Source organism: Lethenteron reissneri, chromosome 13, assembly GCF_015708825.2.
Source record: "Lethenteron reissneri isolate LAM-NWPU_2019-01 chromosome 13, ASM1570882v1, whole genome shotgun sequence".
Lineage (NCBI taxonomy): Eukaryota > Metazoa > Chordata > Hyperoartia > Petromyzontiformes > Petromyzontidae > Lethenteron > Lethenteron reissneri.
Genome location: NC_083791.1, coordinates 304,478 through 326,694, shown reverse-complemented (window position 1 = coordinate 326,694; position 22,217 = coordinate 304,478). Strand labels below are relative to the sequence as shown.

General features: G+C 48.5%; 1 protein-coding gene across 1 annotated transcript; it reads left to right on the top strand.

Annotated features, from left to right (window-relative positions):
- Positions 1-11,417: 11,417 nt before the first annotated feature.
- On the top strand, positions 11,418-21,227 carry FBL (fibrillarin). Its single transcript, XM_061550812.1, has 9 exons — positions 11,418-11,442; positions 13,905-14,051; positions 14,491-14,604; positions 15,826-15,920; positions 17,292-17,462; positions 17,703-17,835; positions 19,206-19,318; positions 20,331-20,476; positions 20,702-21,227. Exons 1-9 carry the CDS (start codon positions 11,433-11,435, stop codon positions 20,721-20,723), a joined length of 951 nt encoding a protein of 316 aa, XP_061406796.1. The 5' UTR covers positions 11,418-11,432; the 3' UTR covers positions 20,724-21,227.
- Positions 21,228-22,217: the final 990 nt, after the last annotated feature.

The window sequence follows — 22,217 nt, the reverse complement described above, 5'->3', positions numbered from 1 at the left end:
GGGCGCCGCCAAAGGTTAAACTCTCCTTGATCGGCAATAACCAGTCACCCACATTTAGGCCAACGTTGCCACCAACCAGGTCCACTCGCTGGAGTCTGTTCCCGTGAAGACACCAATGGAGACATTATTACGTCAGTTGATGTTTATGACATTCCCATCCCTAGTTCGTGTATTTTTAACAAATCCTAAGCTGACCTCTGTTTTCACATTCGTGAGCGACTTTAAGAATATTGTCTACAGTTTATGGGCATAGACTAGCAATAACTCGCGTGTAGGTACACAGAGAGAGTGTGTGGGTTGCTCGACATGAGTGTGTGTGTGTCCGTCTCTCCGCTGTAGTGTAGAGGTTAGCACGTTGCAACACGAACCCTGTTCCCGCTCACGGCTAACACCAGTGACGATTATCTGAAACGGTCCTGGGCCTCCCCTAGATCGATTCAGCTTCAAATGAGTACCTGGTGAGGTGTGTTAAAATATCGCCACTGGGGAGACAAAGGTGGTTGGGCGTGGTCTTGGCCACCCACCTCCTCGTGTACCGTGCTCGCTAACAACACTTGCCCAAAGTCTGTTAAGGTTATACGGAGTTTATTTGTCATTTGTATCTCTGTGTGTTGAAGAAGCCTTGTCAGAATCTGATCCTGACACCGCAACTTTCAGAATTCACGTCTGAGTGCGTCCAATGCCGTTCAGTCACACACTTCAATCACGTGTAATCCACGTACTATTCTATCCCCTACAAAGTATAAGTATGTGCGTGAATTGTGGCGCTTGCTGAAATGTGTCGATAACTCAAGCGCCTTGCATCACATATTATTTCAACCGTTCCAATGCCCTGATGGAGGTCTAACCAAGCTGACCCGCAGTGGCACCTCTCGCTGTTGAATAAGGTGTGCGTAGCACTGGCATGCAATGGCCATTCATCTGGCAGTAAGGGGCCGATGTCGCCGCGAGGTTTTCCCCAAATATTGGGCACCTCGCGGTCTCGTCGCCGTTCTGCCCGCACTCACCGACTGTGGCACAGAGACACGTGTATCCGCGTGTACCGTTCAGCACAAGCAAAGATCAGGTCCCGGGCTGAAAGCCGTGCCCTTTGACGTGGATGTTTTTACCGATTGTATTTTTTATGCGGTCGTGAAAAAAAATAGACCTGGGCCAACCCTGTTGCATACAGCTGCTTTATAGCGCGTTCCTCGGGGGTTGTTGGCCGAGCGCGTGTCCCCCCGCCGGAGGTGTCCGTGGGACGTGCTTGGAGTGTGGACTGTGACATGGGGGGCCAAGGGCTCCACATAGAATCGATGCTGCGTTCCAGGTGATGACGATGATGCTCCAGGTAATGATGCTCCAGGTGATGATTCTGCAAGTGATGACGATATCGCGCAGTGCAAGCTCCAATGAATCACTGTCAAGTCCTTTTTTGTCATTTTCGGCCAAATGTACCCCCATGAAATGTAGAATCCATTGGTATCTCTTGCACTCTTTTAACTTGTTTAAATGGATGGGGAATTAGTGTTGGTTATTTATATTATTTGGCTGCTATACATTTCTACGTAAGTCACTTCGTTATCATTTGTGGCCAAGTCACATCTGAAAAAGAAGCTAATAGCTCAGTAGGCTTTACCTGGTAAAATAGTTGTTTTATTTTAGTTTGTGATTTGATTACCTTTCCTATACTTTGCACTCAAATCGTGTGTTTTATTGTTTCTGACCCGCCCCAACTGGGAATCTGTGAAAAAGAGCTTTATATCTCATTGGATTCCTACAGTATAAAGATGTTGAGAGCCCTAGCAGCGCACGTGGACGACTGGGGCATCCACGGGCACTGGTTCACCAAACCACAACAGATCAGCATATTTGCTTCATAATTGCTGGTGCAAAAACGCACGTCTTTAGTATTATTGGTAGGGGATAGTGTTTTACTCTTCCGAGTGTTAACAAGCAAATATATAATTTCCTCCACATGATTATCGCAGAGATTTACCACTCATCCTACCATGCGCAGCCTGCACATGCAACAGTTGTGTCCATTGTGTATTTATGTCTGAAACCCTTTCTGGCTTACCCAAGTCTGTGATGAACTACAGTTGGTTTCGAGGTGGCTGAGTGGCTCAGACATTACAACACCCAGCCATCACCAGCGAGTGATAGGTTCAAATCCGGGTTTCAGCTGCCTGTGATTCATCTGGGTTATCAAGTGAAGTGTGTGAATGGTCTCGACTTGGTTACCAACAACTACAAAAATCACACTTTTTGATTCTGAATTTGATTTGTTTAAATTTGATACTGAACGATGTGGGTTTGATTGCCATCAGACTCTTGAGGATAGAGGCTTATTGCAGCGAGTTCATAAGTAGTTCTGTTATGTCATCTTCTATGCCCGTTCGATGACACAGGGCAATGCACTGCTAGCGGCAGTGTTTAGAATAGAAATGTATTCGTCTCATGAGTATAATTTGGAAAATAAGTAACACATAATAAAAACTAATATTTCATTTTTTCCATTTAAACAAACCCGTTTCCATGTTGTGGTACGGATGGTTAGACGGGAGGGAGTTCGGCATTGTAGAGGCATCAAGAACGAGCGACCTCCCACTGAGTGGAGATCAATTGGCTGTCCGACAAGAGGCAAGAGGGGGGCACGGGAGGCTGGTCCGGGCATCGTGGACTTAAACCCACCACTAAAATCGCCATTATTGGACATCTGTGAAAAAGAGTTTCATAGCTCATCGAATTCAGTCTGAATACAGATTCTGATTCCCACAGCCTCTGTTCTCCTCGCTGTGCACGAGGGGCTCCACTCACTTGAGGAAACAGCCCAGCGGAACCCAGCTGCAAATTAAACTGGTTATTCATTGATTAACTCATTGTGCATTGCGGTTGAGCAGTATATGTTATTACCTGTGAGATGCGGGTCTGCTTATATACGTTATTGTTCATTACACATGGTTGAGCAAATAAAAAAAATCTTTCAAGGATCTGGGTGTGATTCATGCAAGGGTGAAGGGCCATGCAATGCTGGCGTGCCTCATGCACTCTGCCAAGACAGCTGATCTGCCAGGTTTAATGACCCTGTCAACAAGTACCGTCACGCCCCTGACCTTCACCTGTGTGTGGGGCATGACTTTACACATGGCCAAGGTCTCATCTTGTTTGAATCAAACAAGAAAAAACACGCATCTGCATGTATTCTGTAATGTTTTTCATTATAAACATGGACTCGTATAATAAAGGGTTTTTTGGGAGATCACGTAAATATGAATGTGTCGCTAACCCACCACCGCAGCCAATTAGTAAGGTTTGTCACGTAAACAAAACGTGCCAATTAGTGACTTCAGCACACCGGCATGTTGGAGAGTAAACCCACATATCACTTTTATTTACGTGATCTATCCACACAAAAAACCCTTTATTATGAATATTGGTCGTGCAAGTCTACTACGTGTGTAGTGGCATAGAATAATTAATGTTAATGTAGCGGCATAGCACTGGCTGCTGGCGGGGAAGGGGATCTGCGGCTTACAGCAGCCCTGACGTCAGCAGGCCAGGTGATACACCAGAGGGGATATCTGGGGGAAAGGTTACAGAAGGGGCACGTGGGGGAAACCCGGGAACCCGCTGGTAGGTTCGAGAGAGGGGGTGTGGCCGGGGTGGAGTGAGGCCACGCTGGGAGCATAAAAGGGGGCCCCGAGCTCTCGCTCGGGGCTGTCATATGGAGTGGGATCCCCGTCGTGCTGTTGAAGATCGTCACCATCGTCGCTGTCGTCTTGTCACCATCGTCTTCACTTGATATTGCGCTGCTAGACGGTAGTTGGCTGTCTCGGTTCAGCACCATCAGTGTTTGACGGCTAGTGTTGTGTATAGGCTAGCAACCCACAGAGTTGTGTATAAGCGAGCGACAGAAGAGTATCAGCATAGGGTGTGTATTGTGCCGAGGGTGCCTCCAACTCTTAGCGTCTCCGATTAGTCACTACACGTGTGTAGTGTGACTCACGAGGCACACACACAGGTCTGGAGGCACCGCGATTTATTAACAACTAAACAGGGTTACAGGTTAACAACACTGGGGGTTATTCTGGACCCCAATGGGTCTCTAACTTAACTCCCCGACGACTGACGCTCCCCAAACCCCCGAAGCCACGTCGCCCCGTGAGTTCCCCGTCCCCGATAACCACAATCGCTCCACCCCCGTCCCTCTTATCCTCTTGAGCATGGCCTCGCTCCGCCTACGGCCACGTCCCCTCTTCGGTCTCTCTCGACGGAACCAGGGCCAGCGTCACGTGTCCTTTGGGCCCCCTTTTCCGGAGCCCCTTCACTACTCCGGGTCGGCACGTCCCCTCTCTCTCTGTGACAGGACCCTGCTCTCTAGAGCCTGCTTCCCCGCCACATCTCCGCCGACACGAGTGAGAGGTACGTGCGTACTCATTCACCAGTTGTGGGTGTAGTCGGATTATACGCCATAGAGACGCTATTTACGTCTCTACGCGTGTGTAGTGAGCCCAAGGACGAGAGGGAGCTGGTAGTTGAGGCGACACTTTTATTTAACAAACACTAATGTACAGCCCCTTACACCCGTTACCTGGGGAGGTATGGCCTCCGGGCTATCATGCCTCCTCACACTGGGGACCACTCTGCACTCAGCCCCCCGGCTAGGGGCCCTAGGGGAGGCTATCCTGACCTGACCCAGCCAAGGTCTTCGAGTCCCAGCCATTGGCCCACTCAGTCCCGGCCCTTACAAGGACATCAAGTCTGGGGGTACCCAGGGTCCGACCAGTGTCCCACCTCAGTCCTGGCCCTTAGGACAGCAGGTTTGGGGGTCTCAGGGTCCTACTCTAAGCCCGGTCTGCAGTCTTCGGCTTGAGGAACACTGCCGAACCCGGTTATACACCTGCCAGGAACCCCACGCCCCTGGCCACGCCTCCCTTCCAGAGAGTTCCAGAGGGACCTGGAATCTTCCCCCAGCCCCCCTCTTGGGGTCTGGGGAACCTTGGTGGGGCACACATCACACCTTACTGGTGGATGTCTGCTAGTGCAGGTAAGTACCCCGTTTATCGCGTTACACGTGGAAAAACATGGACGTGAACAAGAGACATCGAAAACGGAAAAGTGTGCGCAGAAGCAGGGCGAGGTGCCAGCTTGGGATCCCTGGGAGGCAGCGGACACGAAGATTCAAGAACACTCGCTCCCTAGAAGACAACACAAACGGGCATGGAAAGTGATTTGGCTTTGGTGGGACACGTTCGTCACTTGCAGAGATTGTTGAAGATCGCGAAGCGGCAGCCAAAAGGAGCGGCGGTATGTTGGCAGGGTGGTGCCGCAGTGGTGACACTCGCCATCTCCGAGAAAAAAGGTGCCTGGGTTTGAGTCCTAACTCGAGCGCCTTTGGAGTATGTTCTCCCCCCTGTTCTGCGTTGGTTTCCTCTGGATTCTCCGGTTTCCTCCCATAGCTAAAAACACGAACACACCATGGAACCGATATTGGCCAAACACCCTAATGCTGAAAAATATTCTCTGGGTCTTTCGGTAAAGTCATGTAGATAGGTTCAAAGAAAATAACAAAATAACTACGACGTTTCGATCGCAACACAAACGGTCGTCATCAGGAAATTGGGGTTAGCTTCTAAAGACAACCGTTTATAAAGGGAGCAGACATCACAAGGGAGCATACTAGATTTGAAGCTTTCGTGACTGCAAGGATTCATATTCTTAGGTTTTTTCGGTAAAGTCACGTAGGTAAAAACATCAAAATTAATGAAAATAAAATAAAATAAAACAAAAAATCACGACGTTTCGGAGGCAACACAAGTCTCCGTCATCAGGTGGGACCGTCACAGCCAAATTAGCTGTATCAAGTGAGGTAATGATTCAAGATGTAATCCCTTATAAGCAAGTTGAAGGGGGGGAGGAGGGGGGGAGCTCATCAAAATGTGGTAGCCAATGAATGGAAACGTATCGGGAGGGAGGGGGGGCGGGGCTCAAAGGCAGCACGGAGTGCTCAACACATGGGGCAGAGAGGGGGAGGGGAGGCCTGATACACATGTAGTGGTGATACGCGCTGGGGTAGGGATCGTGTGCCAGCGCGTAGTGATTGGCTGTGTATGTGGTGACGTGCGCTGACGGTGAAGGATCAGGGGTCAGCGCGGGGTCGTGGGTTATGTGGTGCTGATTGGCTGTGTGCCAGTGACGCGCTTGAGAGGGAGTGATCGGGTGGCAGCGCGGTGTGATTGGTTGAGTAGTGGTAACACGCGCTGGGGAAAACGGATCGTAGAGATAGCGCGTCGTCATTGGTTAACTAAGGAGCGATGCTCACGTCGAGGTCCGCATCCGCTCCGTCTCCCGTGAGCAGGGGCTATATAAGGGGATGCACACAGGCGTAAGGGCAGTGTGTAACCAGCGAAGACTGAAGACGGGGACGAAGAGATAGGGCCCTGCGGTACCTAGTCCCGCTGTCCTAAGGGGACCGGGACTCTGTGTAACCCAGAGGCGAATGCATTGTGTGTAGCCAGAGGCATAGGGTCTACACGAGTCAAGTGAAGTGTGTGTAGCCAGAGGCATAGAGTCTACACGAGTTAAGTGAAGTGTATAGTCAGAAGAATAGAGACCACACGTTGTATTGTGACACGTCAAGATTTAATAAAAAGTGTGTTACCCGTCAAGGAGTTCCTGCCGTCATTTTCCAATACTTCACACATGATAGACAAAAGAACGAAAATGCCCCTGTTTATACCAATGCTGGCTGAACAATGAAGAGAGTACTGTTAAAAAATAACTGGGGATGTTAACACTCGGTAAAGTAAAGTAAAATAGTGCCTGTCAGATAAGATGGTCCAAAAAAGTGTAATTAAGTCTTTTTTGCGTGGTTGATAACATCTTTCCAATGATTACTACGTTTGTACCCATCATTGGAAAGATGTTATCAACCACGCAAAAAAGACTTAATTACACTTTTTTGGACCATCTTATCTGACAGGCACTATTTTACTTTACTTTACCGAGTGTTAACATCCCCAGTTATTTTTTAACAGTACTCTCTTCATTGTTCAGCCAGCATTAGTATAAACAGGGGCATTCTCGTTCTTTTGTCTATCATGTGTATCAGGCCTCCCCTCCCCCTCTCTGCCCCATGTGTTGAGCACTCCGTGCTGCCTTTGAGCCCCGCCCCCCCTCCCTCCCGATACGTTTCCATTCATTGGCTACCACATTCTGATGAGCTTCCCCCCCCCTCTCCTCCCCCCCTTCAACTTGCTTATAAGGGATTACATCTTGAATCATTGCCTCACTTGATACATCTAATTTGGCTGTGACGATCCCACCTGATGACGGAGACTTGTGTTGCCTCCGAAACGTCGTGATTTTTTGTTTTATTTTATTTTCATTAATTTTGATGTTTTTACCTACGTGACTTTACCGAAAAAACCTAAGAATAAGGGAGCATACATCGTGCTGCTCGCAGCAGACATCGCAGCTGTCGCGATTTTCACCTGAAGACGGGCGCTTGTGTTGCGTTCGAAACGTCGTGATTTATTTTATTTTATTAATACCTACGTCACTTTACCGAAAGAACCAAAGAGTATGGATTCCTGCAGTCACAAAAGCTTCAAATCAAGATTGTTTACAAAGGTTTTAAATGGGCGTAGCCCAAATGTCAGCAGCCAATGTTAAAGTTGTGGCCAGCGACTGCGGTGGTGGTGGGTTTTCCACCAATAAAAGAGCTGCCAGGTAGAAATTTGCATGTTAATGTAAGATCGCCGAGCATCCTCCACGGCAAGCGTGCCAAGGTGGCTATGTTAATTTAAGAGATTAACATGTTAATGGTAGCTCGCCGAGCAGCAACCTCGAGGATGGCGTGTGAGGTAGCTGTGTTAGTGTGAGAAATTTAATCTGGAAATGTAAAAAATCAGAGCCGAAAATAATTAACATCGGAAGGTGGTAGGATGGGAAAATGACAGCCAGTTATGACTTAAACTGGATATTAACTTCCTTCCAATGATTGCACAGTTTCTACCCATCTTCTTGGTTGAAATTGTTTCTGTGTTTATATATACATGGATGGCTTCATGAACAAATCTTTGTCGATAGCCAGTGGGTTTGCAAAGTACCTTCGTCTTTTAGAAATCAATTTCGTGAGCCCACCGCATTAAAACTATCAGCCACAGCCGAGGTATTGGTCCTACCGTGTTTCAGATCTGCTTTATGTTCACGAACACGGTCCGAGACATGTCGCTTAGTTTCCCCAATGTAACTACTGTCGCAGACACAGATTAGTTTGTAGATGCCGGGGTATTGCATGTCAGGGATCACATCCTTCACAGATGGGATCAGATCACGAATTTTATGTACTGTGTTAAATCGAACCTGGATCTTATTTGCTCATGATTTTGGAAATCTTTTTGGTGGCCTCTGCTATGTATGGCAAAGTGATGGTTTTGATTGGGTCCTCAGATCGTTCCTTCACAACGGTTGCGGTGATAGCTTTACGAATTGCGTCGTCTGAATATCTATTCATCTTGAGAGGTTTATGGACGTGTTCCAGTTCACTGGCTAGGTGATGGTCAGAAATACATTAAGCTCTATGGTGTAGAGTTTTGGTGATGGAATTCTTCTCGGATGGTGGTGGGAGTCAGGTTTTAGGGAGGCATCTGTATGGGTGGCTTTCCTGTACAGTGTCCCATTGAGCCATCTGGTCTCTTTTCGATTAAAACATCCAAGAATGGTAACTTGTCATCCTTTTCCACCTCCATGGTGAATTTGATGGTTGGGTGCATGAAATTTATGTGGTTGAATAATTCGTTCAGAGCTGGTCGGCCATGTGGCCAGATGACGAAGGTGTCATCTACATACCTCTTCCACAAGGATGGACGTAGAGTGGATGCCTGGATGGCATCAGTCTCAAATTTTTCCATGAAAACATTGGCTACAACTGGAGATATGGGTGAACCCATTGGGGTACATTCAACTTGTTTGTAGACTGTTCCATTCCAGGTGAAGTGTTGTTGGTGAGGCAGTGTCTCACCAGGGCCGGTACATCAGCATTCAGTCCTTGTTAGACCAAATCTTCAATGATTGCAATGGTGTCAGGCACATTAACTTTGGTAAACAAAGAGACCACATCGAAAGTTGTTGGTGAGGCAGTGTCTCACCAGGGCCGGTACATCAGCATTCAGTCCTTATTAGAACAAATCTTCAATGATTGCAATGGTGTCAGGCACATGAACTTTGGTAAACAAAGAGACCACATCGAAAGTAACGAGTAAATCACCTGGAGATAGTGAGATGCCCTTAATTAACGATACCAAGTGAGCTGAGTTAAGTACAGCTGAGGTGGTCTTACCAGTGAATGGTTGTAAGGTCTCAAACAGAAATCGGGCTAGTTTTTAGGTGGGTGAGTCAAATCCATAAAGGGGTGTACCTTCTTTATGAATTTTTGGTAAGCCATACAATCTGGGTGGTCGCGCAGCAGAGGGTTTTAAGGAAAACCGCTTGGTTGGTTCGATTAAATATGTCGAATCAGTGATATTGTTGGTTTTCGTAAGGAGGCGGTTGGTTGGATCTCTTTTAATTTTGGTATAGCTATCATTAAGTAGGTCTTGAATTTTGTTATTGTATGTGGTTTTGTCCATGACTGTAGCATTGCCCTTGTTGGCTGAGAGGATGGCGATGTCATCTCTTTTTTAATTGAGAAAGCTTAAAGCGCTCATCCTTACTGATGTTGCTAATAGGTGTCTTAAGAGTTTTTGAGGATTGCAGCGATTTCAGATATTGCCATGTCTGCAGTAATGTGTCCCAAACCCTTAAGGGCTACGTCGACCTGGGCAATGATATAATCAACTGGGATATGTTTAGGGGTGACTGCGAAAAACAACCCTTTGGTTAGAGCAGATTTTAGGCTGTCGGAAATTGGAATGTTGCTCCGATTAATAGCAATCTTGTCAACATCCAACTTTTTAATGTGTGGATCTGGCTTCTTCTTGGCAAGGAGGTTGAACTTGGAAATCAAGTTATCTTTGCATTTAGCTGACATTGAGGCGGCTGAAGAGGATGTCATGTTATCGACATGTTCCCAATCAGATGTAGACATTTTTTCCGTCAATATTAAGTGTGACGCTGAAAAAATACCAGAAAATTACTCCAATGTGATCACACACAGCAGCAACATCGCCCTCTATCGCGAAAATGTATGGAACTCTACCGGGTGATGAGACTTCGCGAAGCTTTTCTTAGTAAATAAGCGAAATAACAATAAATATTGCGATCAGATCCAACACGCGTGAAGTAGCAAGAGGTTACGATGTAATCCCTCGATCGTAACTGATGGCAACATCTTTGGCGAGGCCTTCATCCGGCAGTGGATTGTCCGCGGCTGATGAGGACTGCACCGCTCTGTGCCGTGCTCCCAGGGCGGCTCCCGTTCAAACGCAGGCAACGCCACGCGCTCGCGCTGTGGTCCCGAGTTCGGTTCCCGTCCACGGCCAACATCAGTGGCTAAAAGAGATGTCCGAACCATTTCCTGGCCTCCCCCCTTCATCATCAACCAGCGCTCAAACTAAACTATATTTTTATTTTACCAGGTATGGCCCGCTGAGCTATTTAGCTCAGAAGCGACCTGGTCACAAATAAGTTCAACCAAGCGGCGTATCGTGTGTAAATGCATAGCAGCCACCGACTCTAAACGCGTGATGTTGATTCTAAATGTGGAGGGGGAAATCAGAGGACCCAGAGAAAAATTCACGCGACCACGGGAAGAAACACGTAAACTCCAAATACACGGCAGACATCGTCAGGGTCGGGATCGAACCCACGACCTCCTGCACACCAGGCGAGGGAGTTAACGTCTCAGAGCCACCGTGGCACCACGATGGCCAGCGTGAAGCATGGTCTCAAACGACGTCCGTGAGGCCCTCGTCCAGCAGCGGAATGGCTCAGGGCTGTAACGAGGTGACCGTATGTTTAGCATTTTGTTCCGGAATTGTTTGTAAATCACTATTTTAAAAATGTACTTGTTTGGAGCCTGGGCCTCAACACGAGTGACCCGAGCAAGATGGCGGCTTGAGCTCATGGTATCAAATGGGCCTCCCGCCGATTCAACTTCGCAATTAGGAATCGATACTTTTCACGTCTTATTTTTCCGCAGTTTTATACTTCATCAGCTTTCTATGGCTTTGTTCACTCCGTTAGCCGAAATATGACGGACTAGTCACAGTTGAAAAATTATTGATCGGTACGCAAACGACGTGAATAGCGAATCGTAGCCTTTCTTGAATCGCCTTGCGACAAATCTGAGACTCGGAATCGCCCTGGTCAGGAGGTCACGCGCGACGAGGAACGACGTCACGTGACCCCGGAAGCGCTTCCTGCCCGCGAGACTTCCGAGGTCACAGCGCATGCGCCTTGAGCGAGGAGACGCACACGTGGCTCGCGCGCTCCCACACTGCTGCAGCATGAGGCCAGGTACCGCCATCCCCATCTCTCTCTCGCGATCTCTCTCCTCTTCCGTCTCTTATCTCTTCTCGGTCTTTCCCTCCACTATGTTCGTCTTTCTACCCAGAAGAGAAATCAATATTGTAGAAGAGGAATCCAAATGTCTCTTCTTGTCTTGCCCTCACACCTCGTTCAGCCCCTACATTCACTCATCCGCAAAGTCGCGTCTCTTCTCTCCGTCGCTTCCCCGTGTTCCCTTTCCGTCCCTTCTCTCCCCAGTTTGATCCTCTCCCCTCCTCGGGAGTCATTTTCCAGCCCCTTTTCTCGAGTCGCCTTTTCAACCCGACACGCGGGATTCCGAATCTCTTCGTGTGGTCGCGTCTCGTGGTCTTCCCGAGTTGCGACTGAGATGAATTATGTTCGTGGCTCTGGCTGTTTCGCTCTGTGTATCTCTATCTGTGTGTCTTTGTCTCCGCCGGCGCCGAGCGAAGTTAAAATGCGAAACTGCGCATGACCGCGTGGGAGGCCCAAAGCCTCATCGCTCACCCCGTTACCACGCGCGCACCGCGTGTTGATCAATTATGCGCGCAACTCTGGAAGAGAATATAACATATAAAAATTAGTCTTTGCACGTTGTAGAAATTCAACATACCATTGTGGGACAGACTTGTATGTAGGACTACAACTATTGGGAGTTGGAAGGTAAAATCCTCGCGCAATAATGTTGTTCCATAATATAAGTATTTTGGGTTAGATCGCGTAAATATGAATGTGCCGTTAAGCACACCGGTGTGTTGGAGAGCAAATCCACAACATTTACAATCTTGAGTACGACGTTTCGCCAGTAATTCCAACCGGCATCATCAGGCGGCAGCCAGATTTGTGGAGAAATCCTGTATTGTGGATAGTCGCGAAAGCCCACGTGTTAATACTGTTGTTGGCTTATCTCCATTGCGCCTCTGAGAGGCTGCCTCCACGTGGCTCTAACTGAGCAGCTGATACAAAATATGATGCCGCGTTAGCAGCGGTGCAGACGTGAAAATTAAAAGAACTTGATATAATACTACTACTGAACTTGATATAGTTCTCAACAAAGTTGCCCCGAAAGTAACATAAGATTCGACTTTTGGGCCTCTAATTTATAGCAGAGAGTAAAATTAACTTATTGGTTCATTCCGCCTGGGGTTCTTGTGTAGCACACGCAGCGCACGCTCTGATTAGATGATGAGCTTTAGCACCAGTGGATTTTTTTGTTTCTCATTTTTGTCTTGAGTGGATGATAAGAGACCGCACTGCAACACGACGACCTCTTATGCAGTGTGCTAGCAACATTTTATAATTTCACGTAAAATGAGGAGTCAGGACATGTTTGATTATTAAACGGATTGTTACTCTATCAACTTACAGGTAACTATTCCAATGCCAATTTTAAAACTTCATCTAGAAACATTTTAAAATGTAACTCAGGCGCTATGGTCCAACTGCAAACTCTTGTCGTCCATTCCATCTCTCTGGTCTGTATGTTATGTATTATCAAGAGAGTCCATTGCTCGAAACTTCACGAAATATGTTGCCGTTTAAGGCCACACAATGTTACTGTCGAACTTGTTGAGTTTTATTTATTCCTCTGCGCCACTGCCAAAGCAGTATCGCCAAATGCTTCGTGAAAACACGAATAATGCTTGTGCAAAAACAAAGTCTTCCATCACAAAGTCTTCACTGCAGTGTTTTAGTCTGTTCAGCGCAGTAGCTTGCACGATCTAAACTAAACTTGAATTTTACCAGGTAAGGTCCATATAGATATATGGCTCTCTTCAAAAAAGCAACCTGGCCACAAATGATAGCTCAACAAAGTGGTTTATGTGGACATTTATAGTAGCCGAATAATCTAAATAACATAGATTAATGCCCCATCTATTTAAACATGTAAAAAGAGTGCAAGATATGCCAATAGATTCTTCCTTTCATGGGGGTACAGTTGGGGGAAAATCTCCAAAAAAATATTAATTTTGTGATTAATTGGAGCTTGCACTGTGTACAATTTCATCATCACCTGGAGCACAACATCGACTCCCGGTGTAGCCCTTGGCCCCCAACGTCACAGTCCCCACTCCAAGCGCGGCCTACGGACACGTCCGGTCGGGGGGATGCGCGCTTGGCCAACAACCCCGAGGGCTGCGCTATAGCTGTATGCAACCCACAAATTATAGCCCAATGATGTGGACATATATAGCAGCCAAATACTCTAAACGCGTGATGTTGATTCTGAACGTGGAGGGAAACATTGGAAGACCCGGAGAAAAATCTACGCAACCACGGGGAGAGACATGCAAACTCAAAATATACAGGTGTCAGGGTCAGGGTCTGGATCGAACCCACGACCTCCTGCATACCAGGCGAGGTAGTTAACGTCTCACCACCGTGACGCCCCAACGAATGTGTTGCAGGAGACGGTGCAGCGTCATCTGAATCGTGTTCTTTTTGTTCCACAGGATTTTCACCACGTGGGGGGGGTGGCCGAGGCGTTAGCCGAGGCGGTAGCTTCGGGGGCCGAGGAGGATTCGGAGGGGGGGGAGGGGGGTTCCGGGGCCGCGGAGGTGGTAGTGGTGGATTTCGCGGTGGCAGCGGTGGGTTCAGAGGTGAGAACTCGGTTCACATCCTTCACTGTTTCCACACACATCCACTCCTTCGATTCCCTTCTAGGTCAGCGGCTCTCCAACCTGCGGTCTGCGGACCCACCGGTCAGCCAAGGGCGTGGGGAAGTGGTCCACTCAAACCTGTGTAGATGCTGATTTTTATCCAAAACACCACGACTGTGCATTGCGGTCCGTGAAAGCGCTGCGAGGTTTGACAGTAACCCCTTGGGTACAGCACAGTTGGGAAGCACCAATCTGCGCAGACATTCCTTTTGGGCTGTGACACCAGGAGGATAGGACTCTCCATCCTCAACGCCTCACGTTTGCACGAACGGCGTTGTTGTTAACCCCCAACCCCGTTGAGAGCTGGTGTCTGCTGGTTGTGCGCGTGTGCCGGGACACGAGTGCTGCGTTGTGAATGCGGAGTTGTGTATATTTCCAGGTGGCAGCCGCGGAGGAGGGAGGGGAACTCCACGGGGGCGAGGTGGCCGAGGCGGAGGCCGCGGGGGCTTTGGTGGAGGCAAGAACGTGACGATTGAGCCGCACAGACACGAAGGCAAGTGTTGTCGCATGGCAGCTGCCCCCCCCCCCCACATGTGAATCGGTGGGATTTGTGAGACGAATGCCTCAAATATGACAGTGCAGTGAGGCTGGTGGATGGTGCCAAGATCATGCACAGTCCCTGTAATGAGACAGTGCTGAAGGTAGGTTGCTGAGATCCCTGTGTAGCATCACAGTCATACATCATGGGACCTCCTTTTGCCAGTATCAAAATATGAGAATATTTTTTCCGCTTTTTTCTGGCAACGAAACAGGTGTTAAGATCTTCTTGGTTCTTTCGGTAAAGTCACGTAGAAGGGAAATAATAAAATAATAAAAATAAAACATAATAAAATTATTCTCATGACGTTTCGGCCACAACGCAAGCAGCCGTCCTCAGGTGAAGACCAGGTCTGTTGGGGAGACAGCGTCTGAATGAAACACCACCACGCTTGGAGCGTCTATTTAAGCTGGGTTGGAAGGGGGGAAGTGCGCCTTGACAAAATAATTTGCATATCAAGAGGAATTTAGCATATTTATGGGAAATGCAGGTATGTGATTAGTACTACGTTTGAAATGCATTGGAGATGGGCGGGGGGTTTCAAAGTCATTATGCCCGTGCATTATGCAGGATTAGCAGCATCAAAGGGAGGGGATAGGGGTAGTATTAATAAAGGGAAGAAATGTTAATAGTTTATTATTATACAATCTGCTATACACTATACCATTGACCGTCGAGTCAGCTTTCTTTTGAGCCTTGTCTCAAAACAGTGTTAGACCAGAGGACGCCAATAGGCGTCAATAGGCGTCCTCTGGTCTAACACGCCGTTCGTGCAAACGTTCTCTGGTCATTAACAATATTATACATTTTTTGTGCCCTTTCTTCCCAAAACCCTTCAGTATAATTTTCTAAACATTCCACGCAGGATGCTCTGTAAAGAAACTCATTTTAGAATATTTCCTCACGAAGCAAATCGTGTCAGCGTTATGATTTGAGGGTGCAGTGATCTTTATACGATTGTGCGCTAATGCAGCCGTAGGAGATTACACACGATTGTGCGCTGTGGGGTGATTTGTAATACTGGCATGTTTTTGTGTTTAACTCGCGAATGCTGAGCATAGACTCAAAATGCCAGGCGGCCAGCAATAATTTGCAAAGTTTTGTCACAAAAGAGCGAGCTCTGTGAGGTGTGCGATGGCCGTGTCTCAACAATGTGTGTGCCACGTGTGTCCGCAGGTGTGTTCATCGCCAGAGGGAAGGAGGATGCGCTGGTCACGCGGAACATGGTACCCGGGGAGTCTGTATACGGGGAGAAGAGGATGGCGGTGGAGGTGCGTGGTTGCTGATCATGCGGAGCACAGGCCCGATGGCCCCAACATGCCAAGCAGCCGGCAACATAACGCATTTCTAAATTGAGCAACATCATAAGAGCTTAGGGAAATGAGACAATGCGAGGGATTTCCTAAGTGGATCCATGTGTGCGGGAAGACGCAGAAAGAGAAGCGTTGTTGCTAGGGTTAGAGAGAGTCGTTACCTTTAGTGTGGTGGTTGAGTGCAGTGTTGGCCGAGATGACAGGCTGGTAGGAGTCCTCCGCATGGCTGGAGAAATTAATGTGACAAGTGTCCAGGGAAGGGGTTCACACAGCAAATCTCAAGTACCCTTGAGCCCACTCGCGTACATACATTAGATACCAAGTGGCACTTTGGGCAGGATTAACAATTTAATTGTAACTAATAGCAATTATAGTTGCACGAGTAGCTCAGAAGGTGGCGCGAGTCAGTTTTGCAAGTGCGACACGCGGCACATTCGCCATCTGACCACTAGAGCGTCCGCACCTCGTGCGAGCCAGAGGTGTGGGTGTTCAATACCCGGCCACTAGAGGTCAGGGCGCTGCTTGCTTTGCCGAGCAAAGACGAGAGAGGAAGGCGGCTGTGGCTGAGTGTTCGCTACCTGCCCCGGGTTCATAGGCGTTTAGAACTGAAACACGCCAAAGTCTGCCCTGCTAATGGTCACCAAGACAATGCCAATTAAAAGGAGTTTCACGGGGTACGAGGTAACTAAAGTAATTCAGATCATTACCCCACAATGTAAGCACCGTACGTAGCCAACTGCTAATTGGAGGTGAGGACAAGGACAACAAACAATTCAAAGCAGTGCTGAAGAAATTTTAAATCTAGATTTTTTTAAAAATACACAGTTTGTCAGTGCAAGATTGGAGCCATGTCCCCAGTGAGATTTGGTTCACAGCTCTTAAAGATCCGGTAGAAGCTGGCCTTCGGCACACCACTTGAAAACCAGTCCAGGTGAATGTATATACCAAGTGTGCTTGGGTCACAAATAACCTCCTCCCCACCAGTGCGACCACGTTTTGCAATGACAGAACTGTTTACGTACGTCGTACTTATGTCAAGCTTCGAATGTAAAAATATGACTGCCTATCACCGGCATTGGGAGTGGTCTCCACGGGTCCAAGTGACCAAGGTCAATAGAAGACCTTTTTCCAGATCGTCGGAGGCTTGTCGCGGCAGATCTTGGAGGTCGCTGCATGTCGGCTGTGCGCTAGCCGCTGTTGCTGGTGTGGGATCTGGCGGAGGGTGGAGAAAGTGGTGGTGGTTGGTGGTGACGACATCAATTGCTGTGGCCACAATGACGTCGCCATCTCGCCCCCCCCCCCCGCCCAACTCCGCGATTCTGAGTGCAGGAGCAGGAGCAGAAGGTCGAGTACCGCGCCTGGAATCCGTTTCGCTCCAAGTTGGCAGCGGCCATCTTGGGCGGCGTTGACCAGATCCACATAAAGCCCGGGGTGAAGGTGTTGTACCTGGGCGCCGCCTCCGGCACCACTGTGTCCCACGTCTCCGACATCGTCGGGCCCGTAAGTGTTGCACTTGTGGGTTTGCGCACACGCTTGCTTGCCCACGTGTCTATGCACGCGTTAATACGTATGCGCGCACATACCGTCACATACGCGCGCGCTCACATACGTACGCTCACATGCCAACATGCTAATGGACACGCATTGCAAAAGCATGACAGACCCCACGCATGTGAATCTCCTTGTTTGAACTGCGGTGAGGCTGAGCGAGCGGTGGTGTTGTCGGCGTGGTGCCTGTAGGAAGGCTTGGTGTATGCCGTGGAGTTCTCGCACCGATCGGGCCGGGATCTCATGAACGTGGCCAAGAAGCGAACCAACATCATTCCCATCATTGAGGACGCACGCCACCCCCACAAGTACCGCATGCTAGTCGGTGAGTGACACGGTGCTGCTACTGCCACTGCACGCAGCCTCCTTGGCTCCGCTTGTAACCAGTCACTCCGGGTTGGTTTGATGGCGACAAGGTGGGTGGCAGGGTGGGGACGCTCGCGCCTCAGAAAAAGGGGACCTAAGTTCATTTCCTGGCTCTAATGCCTTTCTATGGGGCGTTTGTATACCCCTGTTCTGCATGGGATTCCTCCGGGTTCTCATAGCTAAAAGAGACACGGTGTCACTTATTGACCTAACATCCCAATGCTGAATAATTACCTGCAAATTGTTGCACTGGGATTCAACTTAGCAGCATTGCCCCGAACTGTGAATTCTTAGCAGGACCCTCAAAAACAGTCTTGAGACTTGGATAAATACTCGTAATAATGAATAACAATAGAACGTTGCTTGTGTAATTTTCTTTCTGTACGCACAAGTGATTATGGAAGGTGGTATAGTGGGAAGCATAGGCAGTACATCTGCCAGTCATCCCACAGCACCCAGGTCTGTCCTGTGACCTCCCACCAGCAGAGAGCCTTCCACAATTCACATGGTTTTGAAGTGCACCGAGCTTGGCACAAGCGCTGTGGTTGTTGTGCTTGTGTTGCGCCATGGTTACGCTGGCTCGCTGGGGTTTGTTGGACCTGTGTTGCACATTGTGTGTATGTATGTTGAACTTCTTTCACACCTTATGTAGCCAACCGTGCTAATCAGAGGTTTGTGACACCGAATCGATGTCTACTTCTGCAGTTTGACTTTTTCAAGAGGGTCCTGCTAAGTTTTTTGAGTTGGGGGGGGGGGGGGGGCAACGATTGCAGCTGTGTTTTACATATTTTTTGCACCTTCCCGATTTAGCACAGTTTGCTACGTACGACATGAAAGAAGTTCAATAGGCAAACGTATTTAGTCGATGTGTTGTCATTTGTTTAGTTGGACCCTGAGGTCAGCACAGAAGGGCCCGGCTCGCCTACGAATGACGTCGGGGGATCTTTAACGTCCGTTGCGAATGAGACGGCATGTAGTTTAATACACACCCACAGCATTAACCAGGGCAGCTTGCTGTAGAACTGTGAACCTCTGCAACAAGCGACGGCGATAGCCCCTACCTACCGCTGCACCACTCGTGGATTTTATCTTCACGAAACTTGGGGGGGGTGCTGATTGTTACTGTCCCCCTTGGGTCTGCGCTCGGCATCTGTTAAAAAACACTCTTCTGGATCACAAATCGGCACTCCGCTTAATGCCAACGTTCGGTGAGAGGAGGAATTCAACCCTTTTGAGAAATTACAGTGGCGAAAACCTCAGGACAGCCAGACGTGCTGCCTGGCCTCGCGCTGTTTACTAAACTCGAATGCTCTCCCTTTTCCCTGGCAGGAATGGTGGATGTCGTGTTTGCAGACGTCGCTCAGCCCGACCAGACCCGGATTGTCGCCATCAACGCCCATAACTTTTTAAAAAATGGAGGCCACTTTGTCATCTCTATCAAGGTAGGTGGCGGCTGTGTCTCGCACTCATATGTACCAAACTCTGCCCATGTCCTCATTGTAATGCAGCATAGTGAGCAAGTATACAGCAGCACACTAGAAATAAAAGGCAGTGTTAATTTTCGATTTGCTCAAACAATGATTTTGCTTGCTCTAGTAAAAGCATCATGAGGGTAATCATCCATGATCAGTCTGCTGGACGATGGTCTCCCCGAGCGATGCTGCCCTCATGGCAGTGCACGTGTTTAAAGCAGCCTCCATCTGTGCGCTAATGGAGGTTTTGGGTTTGTAACTGGGGAAAAGGAGCCTCTGAAATGTAGACTGACATGGAGCAGAGGGTGAAGTTAGTTGTGGTGCGTGTGCATCTGTGTGTGTGTCTGCATGCGTGTGTGCATGTGTGGGTAGCGGCAGCGATAGTGTAGCGGTTAGCGCGCTGCGCTATGAACCCGGCGACACGGGTTCGATTCCCGCTCACGGCCAACACCAGTGACGATTATCTGAACTGGTCCCGGGCCTCCCCTAGGTCGACTCAGCCTCAAATGAGTACCTGGTGCGGTGTGTAAACATTGCCACTAGGGAGACAAAGGCGGTCGGGCATGGTGCTGGCCACCCACCCCCTCGTGTACCGTTCCGGCCTTCATAGGTGCTCGCTAACAGCACTTGCCCCTACAGTCTGTTAAGGCTATATGGGGGATCTTTGTTCTTTGTTTGTAGCGGCAGTGTAGCGGTTAACACGCTACTCGCCAAACCTAGAGATCCGAGTTCGATTTCTGCTCACGGCGAACACCAGTGACTCTGAAGTGCTCCTCCCCTACACCGACTCAGCGTTAAATGAGGACCTAGTATGGTGTGTAAATATCAGTACTTGGTGAGACGAAAGCCAGGCATGGTGCTGGCCATCCAACTCCTCGTGTGGCCGTGCCAGCCTTCACATGTGCTCGCTGACGCTACTTTCCCGAAAAATCGGTGTTAGGCTATAACTGCGGGATCTTTGTCTTTGCCCTTTTTGCGCCAGGCAAACTGCATCGACTCGACGGCTCAGCCGGAGGCTGTGTTCGCCCAGGAGGTGAAGAAGATGGCGCAGGAGAACATGAAGCCCCAGGAGCAGCTGACGCTGGAGCCCTATGAGAGGGACCACGCTGTGGTGGTCGGCACCTACAGGTGAGGGGGTACGGGGGAGGGGGGCGGGGGGCAGGGGGTTCCAGGTGCATGGGCGGGTCATCAGGTGCTAACTCGTGAGAGCAGCAAGGGAAGAGTAATTTTCGAGTGCGGGTCACCACTCCGAGTGGGGAGCCGGGTCACCAAAATGACAAAAGCAAAAGATGCTGTGTGGTGATGGTGTCATTACTGTTCATGTGCTCTGCCCCCCCCCCTCCTTTCCCACAGGCCACCCCCCAAGCAGAAGTGAGGGACCTGGATGCCTTGATCATCCGATTGCCGAGCTCTCTCGGCCTCAGTTTCCTTCGGTTTCGAGACACGAGGCTCCTCGCACAACACGCGTCGTCTTCATCTGTGTGCTTTGAGAAAATAGAAACATGCCACCACGTTTGCATGACGTTGAGCTGCGTTGTATGTGGGTCTGTTCATAATTACGCGGCAAGCAAATATATCGGAAAAGAAATATTTGCGGCTTGTTGTGCGACTTCCCAGTTATTGCTTCAGATGTTTGCCCACAGTGGAATATGACATCCCGACATTCACGCCAATGAACTCTGCTTTGAAACTTGTGATTGGAACCACTTTTTAAAAAAGAGTTTTGCGGTATTGTCTCCAATTTTTTTTTATTCGTGAACTTGTAATATTTTTGTGTGCGATTATCGTTACGTCCTTGCTAAATTCAGACATTTCGTAGTTAAGACAACCATAAAACTCTGACCTGTACAGCCCTGAGTAATAAACAATTTATAATGAATTGCACGATGTGTTCATTATTACAGACTTAAAATAAGGAATAGAAATAACGCAAGTCCTTTTACTCATCCTATTGATTTTACAAATGCTTTTTCCTCACATTTGAGGAACAATACTCGACGTCCTGGTGTGATACAAGTCCGTTATGGCGAGGTTACCACAGTGAAAAACGCGATTGGGTTTCAATCTGAGTATTACAGCAAAAGTACGTAATACCCTAATATTTACTTTTGCAATAACGTACTCGACTTGAGACCCACTCGGGTTTTCATACCGTGGTACCGCACTATAATGTGTAATCCAGATTTATTAACTTTAACATTAAGACCCACGTTTACGTTGCACAGCGATGTGCCAGATAGCGCCCAAGCATTAGTGTCCCTGACTACAGTCGCCACTTTAGTGTGTACACCTACTCGATTCGTATTTTTTCCCACATACCATATTTATGGTGACTGTACAAGCATGCACTATCTTTTTACATAACAAAAGTGTTACTGACGAAATATATCAATATACGTTTTTCACACCAATGGTTGTCTAGTATATATGCGCAATGGTTTACTGAACATCTGTTTGATTCCACCATCCCATTTCTTTGCTTTGATTGAAGTACTTTTGATTTGCGTTCTGGTGATTTGTACACAAACCCATTGGTCCCCCGAGGCCTAGGTGTGCATCAAATCGGCAGCATCAGTTCAACCCAAGCAAATCGGGCTGGCTTTGACATTCGGTGTCTGGGCAGAGTGGGGCTGGCTTGAACCAATGCTGGAGAGCTGCCAGACGTTCTCGGCAAGGACCCACCCTTTAGGATATGGGTCCACGTTTGACGCAAAATTATACGGCACAATCGGCGTTGTGGAGAACGTTAATAATATGAAGATATATGGCGTGCTTATTTCGTTAATCGAATAGGAGGAATTGGAAACTGAACCCAATACATTGCACGATTTGATTCGTAAACAGTCAAATATCCCAACGGGGGGGGGGG

What these genes read in the sequence shown, in the direction of transcription:
- FBL (XM_061550812.1), top strand. An exon ending in CAAGTACCGCATGCTAGTCG is followed by an intron (nt 17,836 to 19,205) that starts GTGAGTGACACG and finishes TTTCCCTGGCAG; the next exon opens with GAATGGTGGATGTCGTGTTT. An exon ending in ACTTTGTCATCTCTATCAAG is followed by an intron (nt 19,319 to 20,330) that starts GTAGGTGGCGGC and finishes TTTTTGCGCCAG; the next exon opens with GCAAACTGCATCGACTCGAC.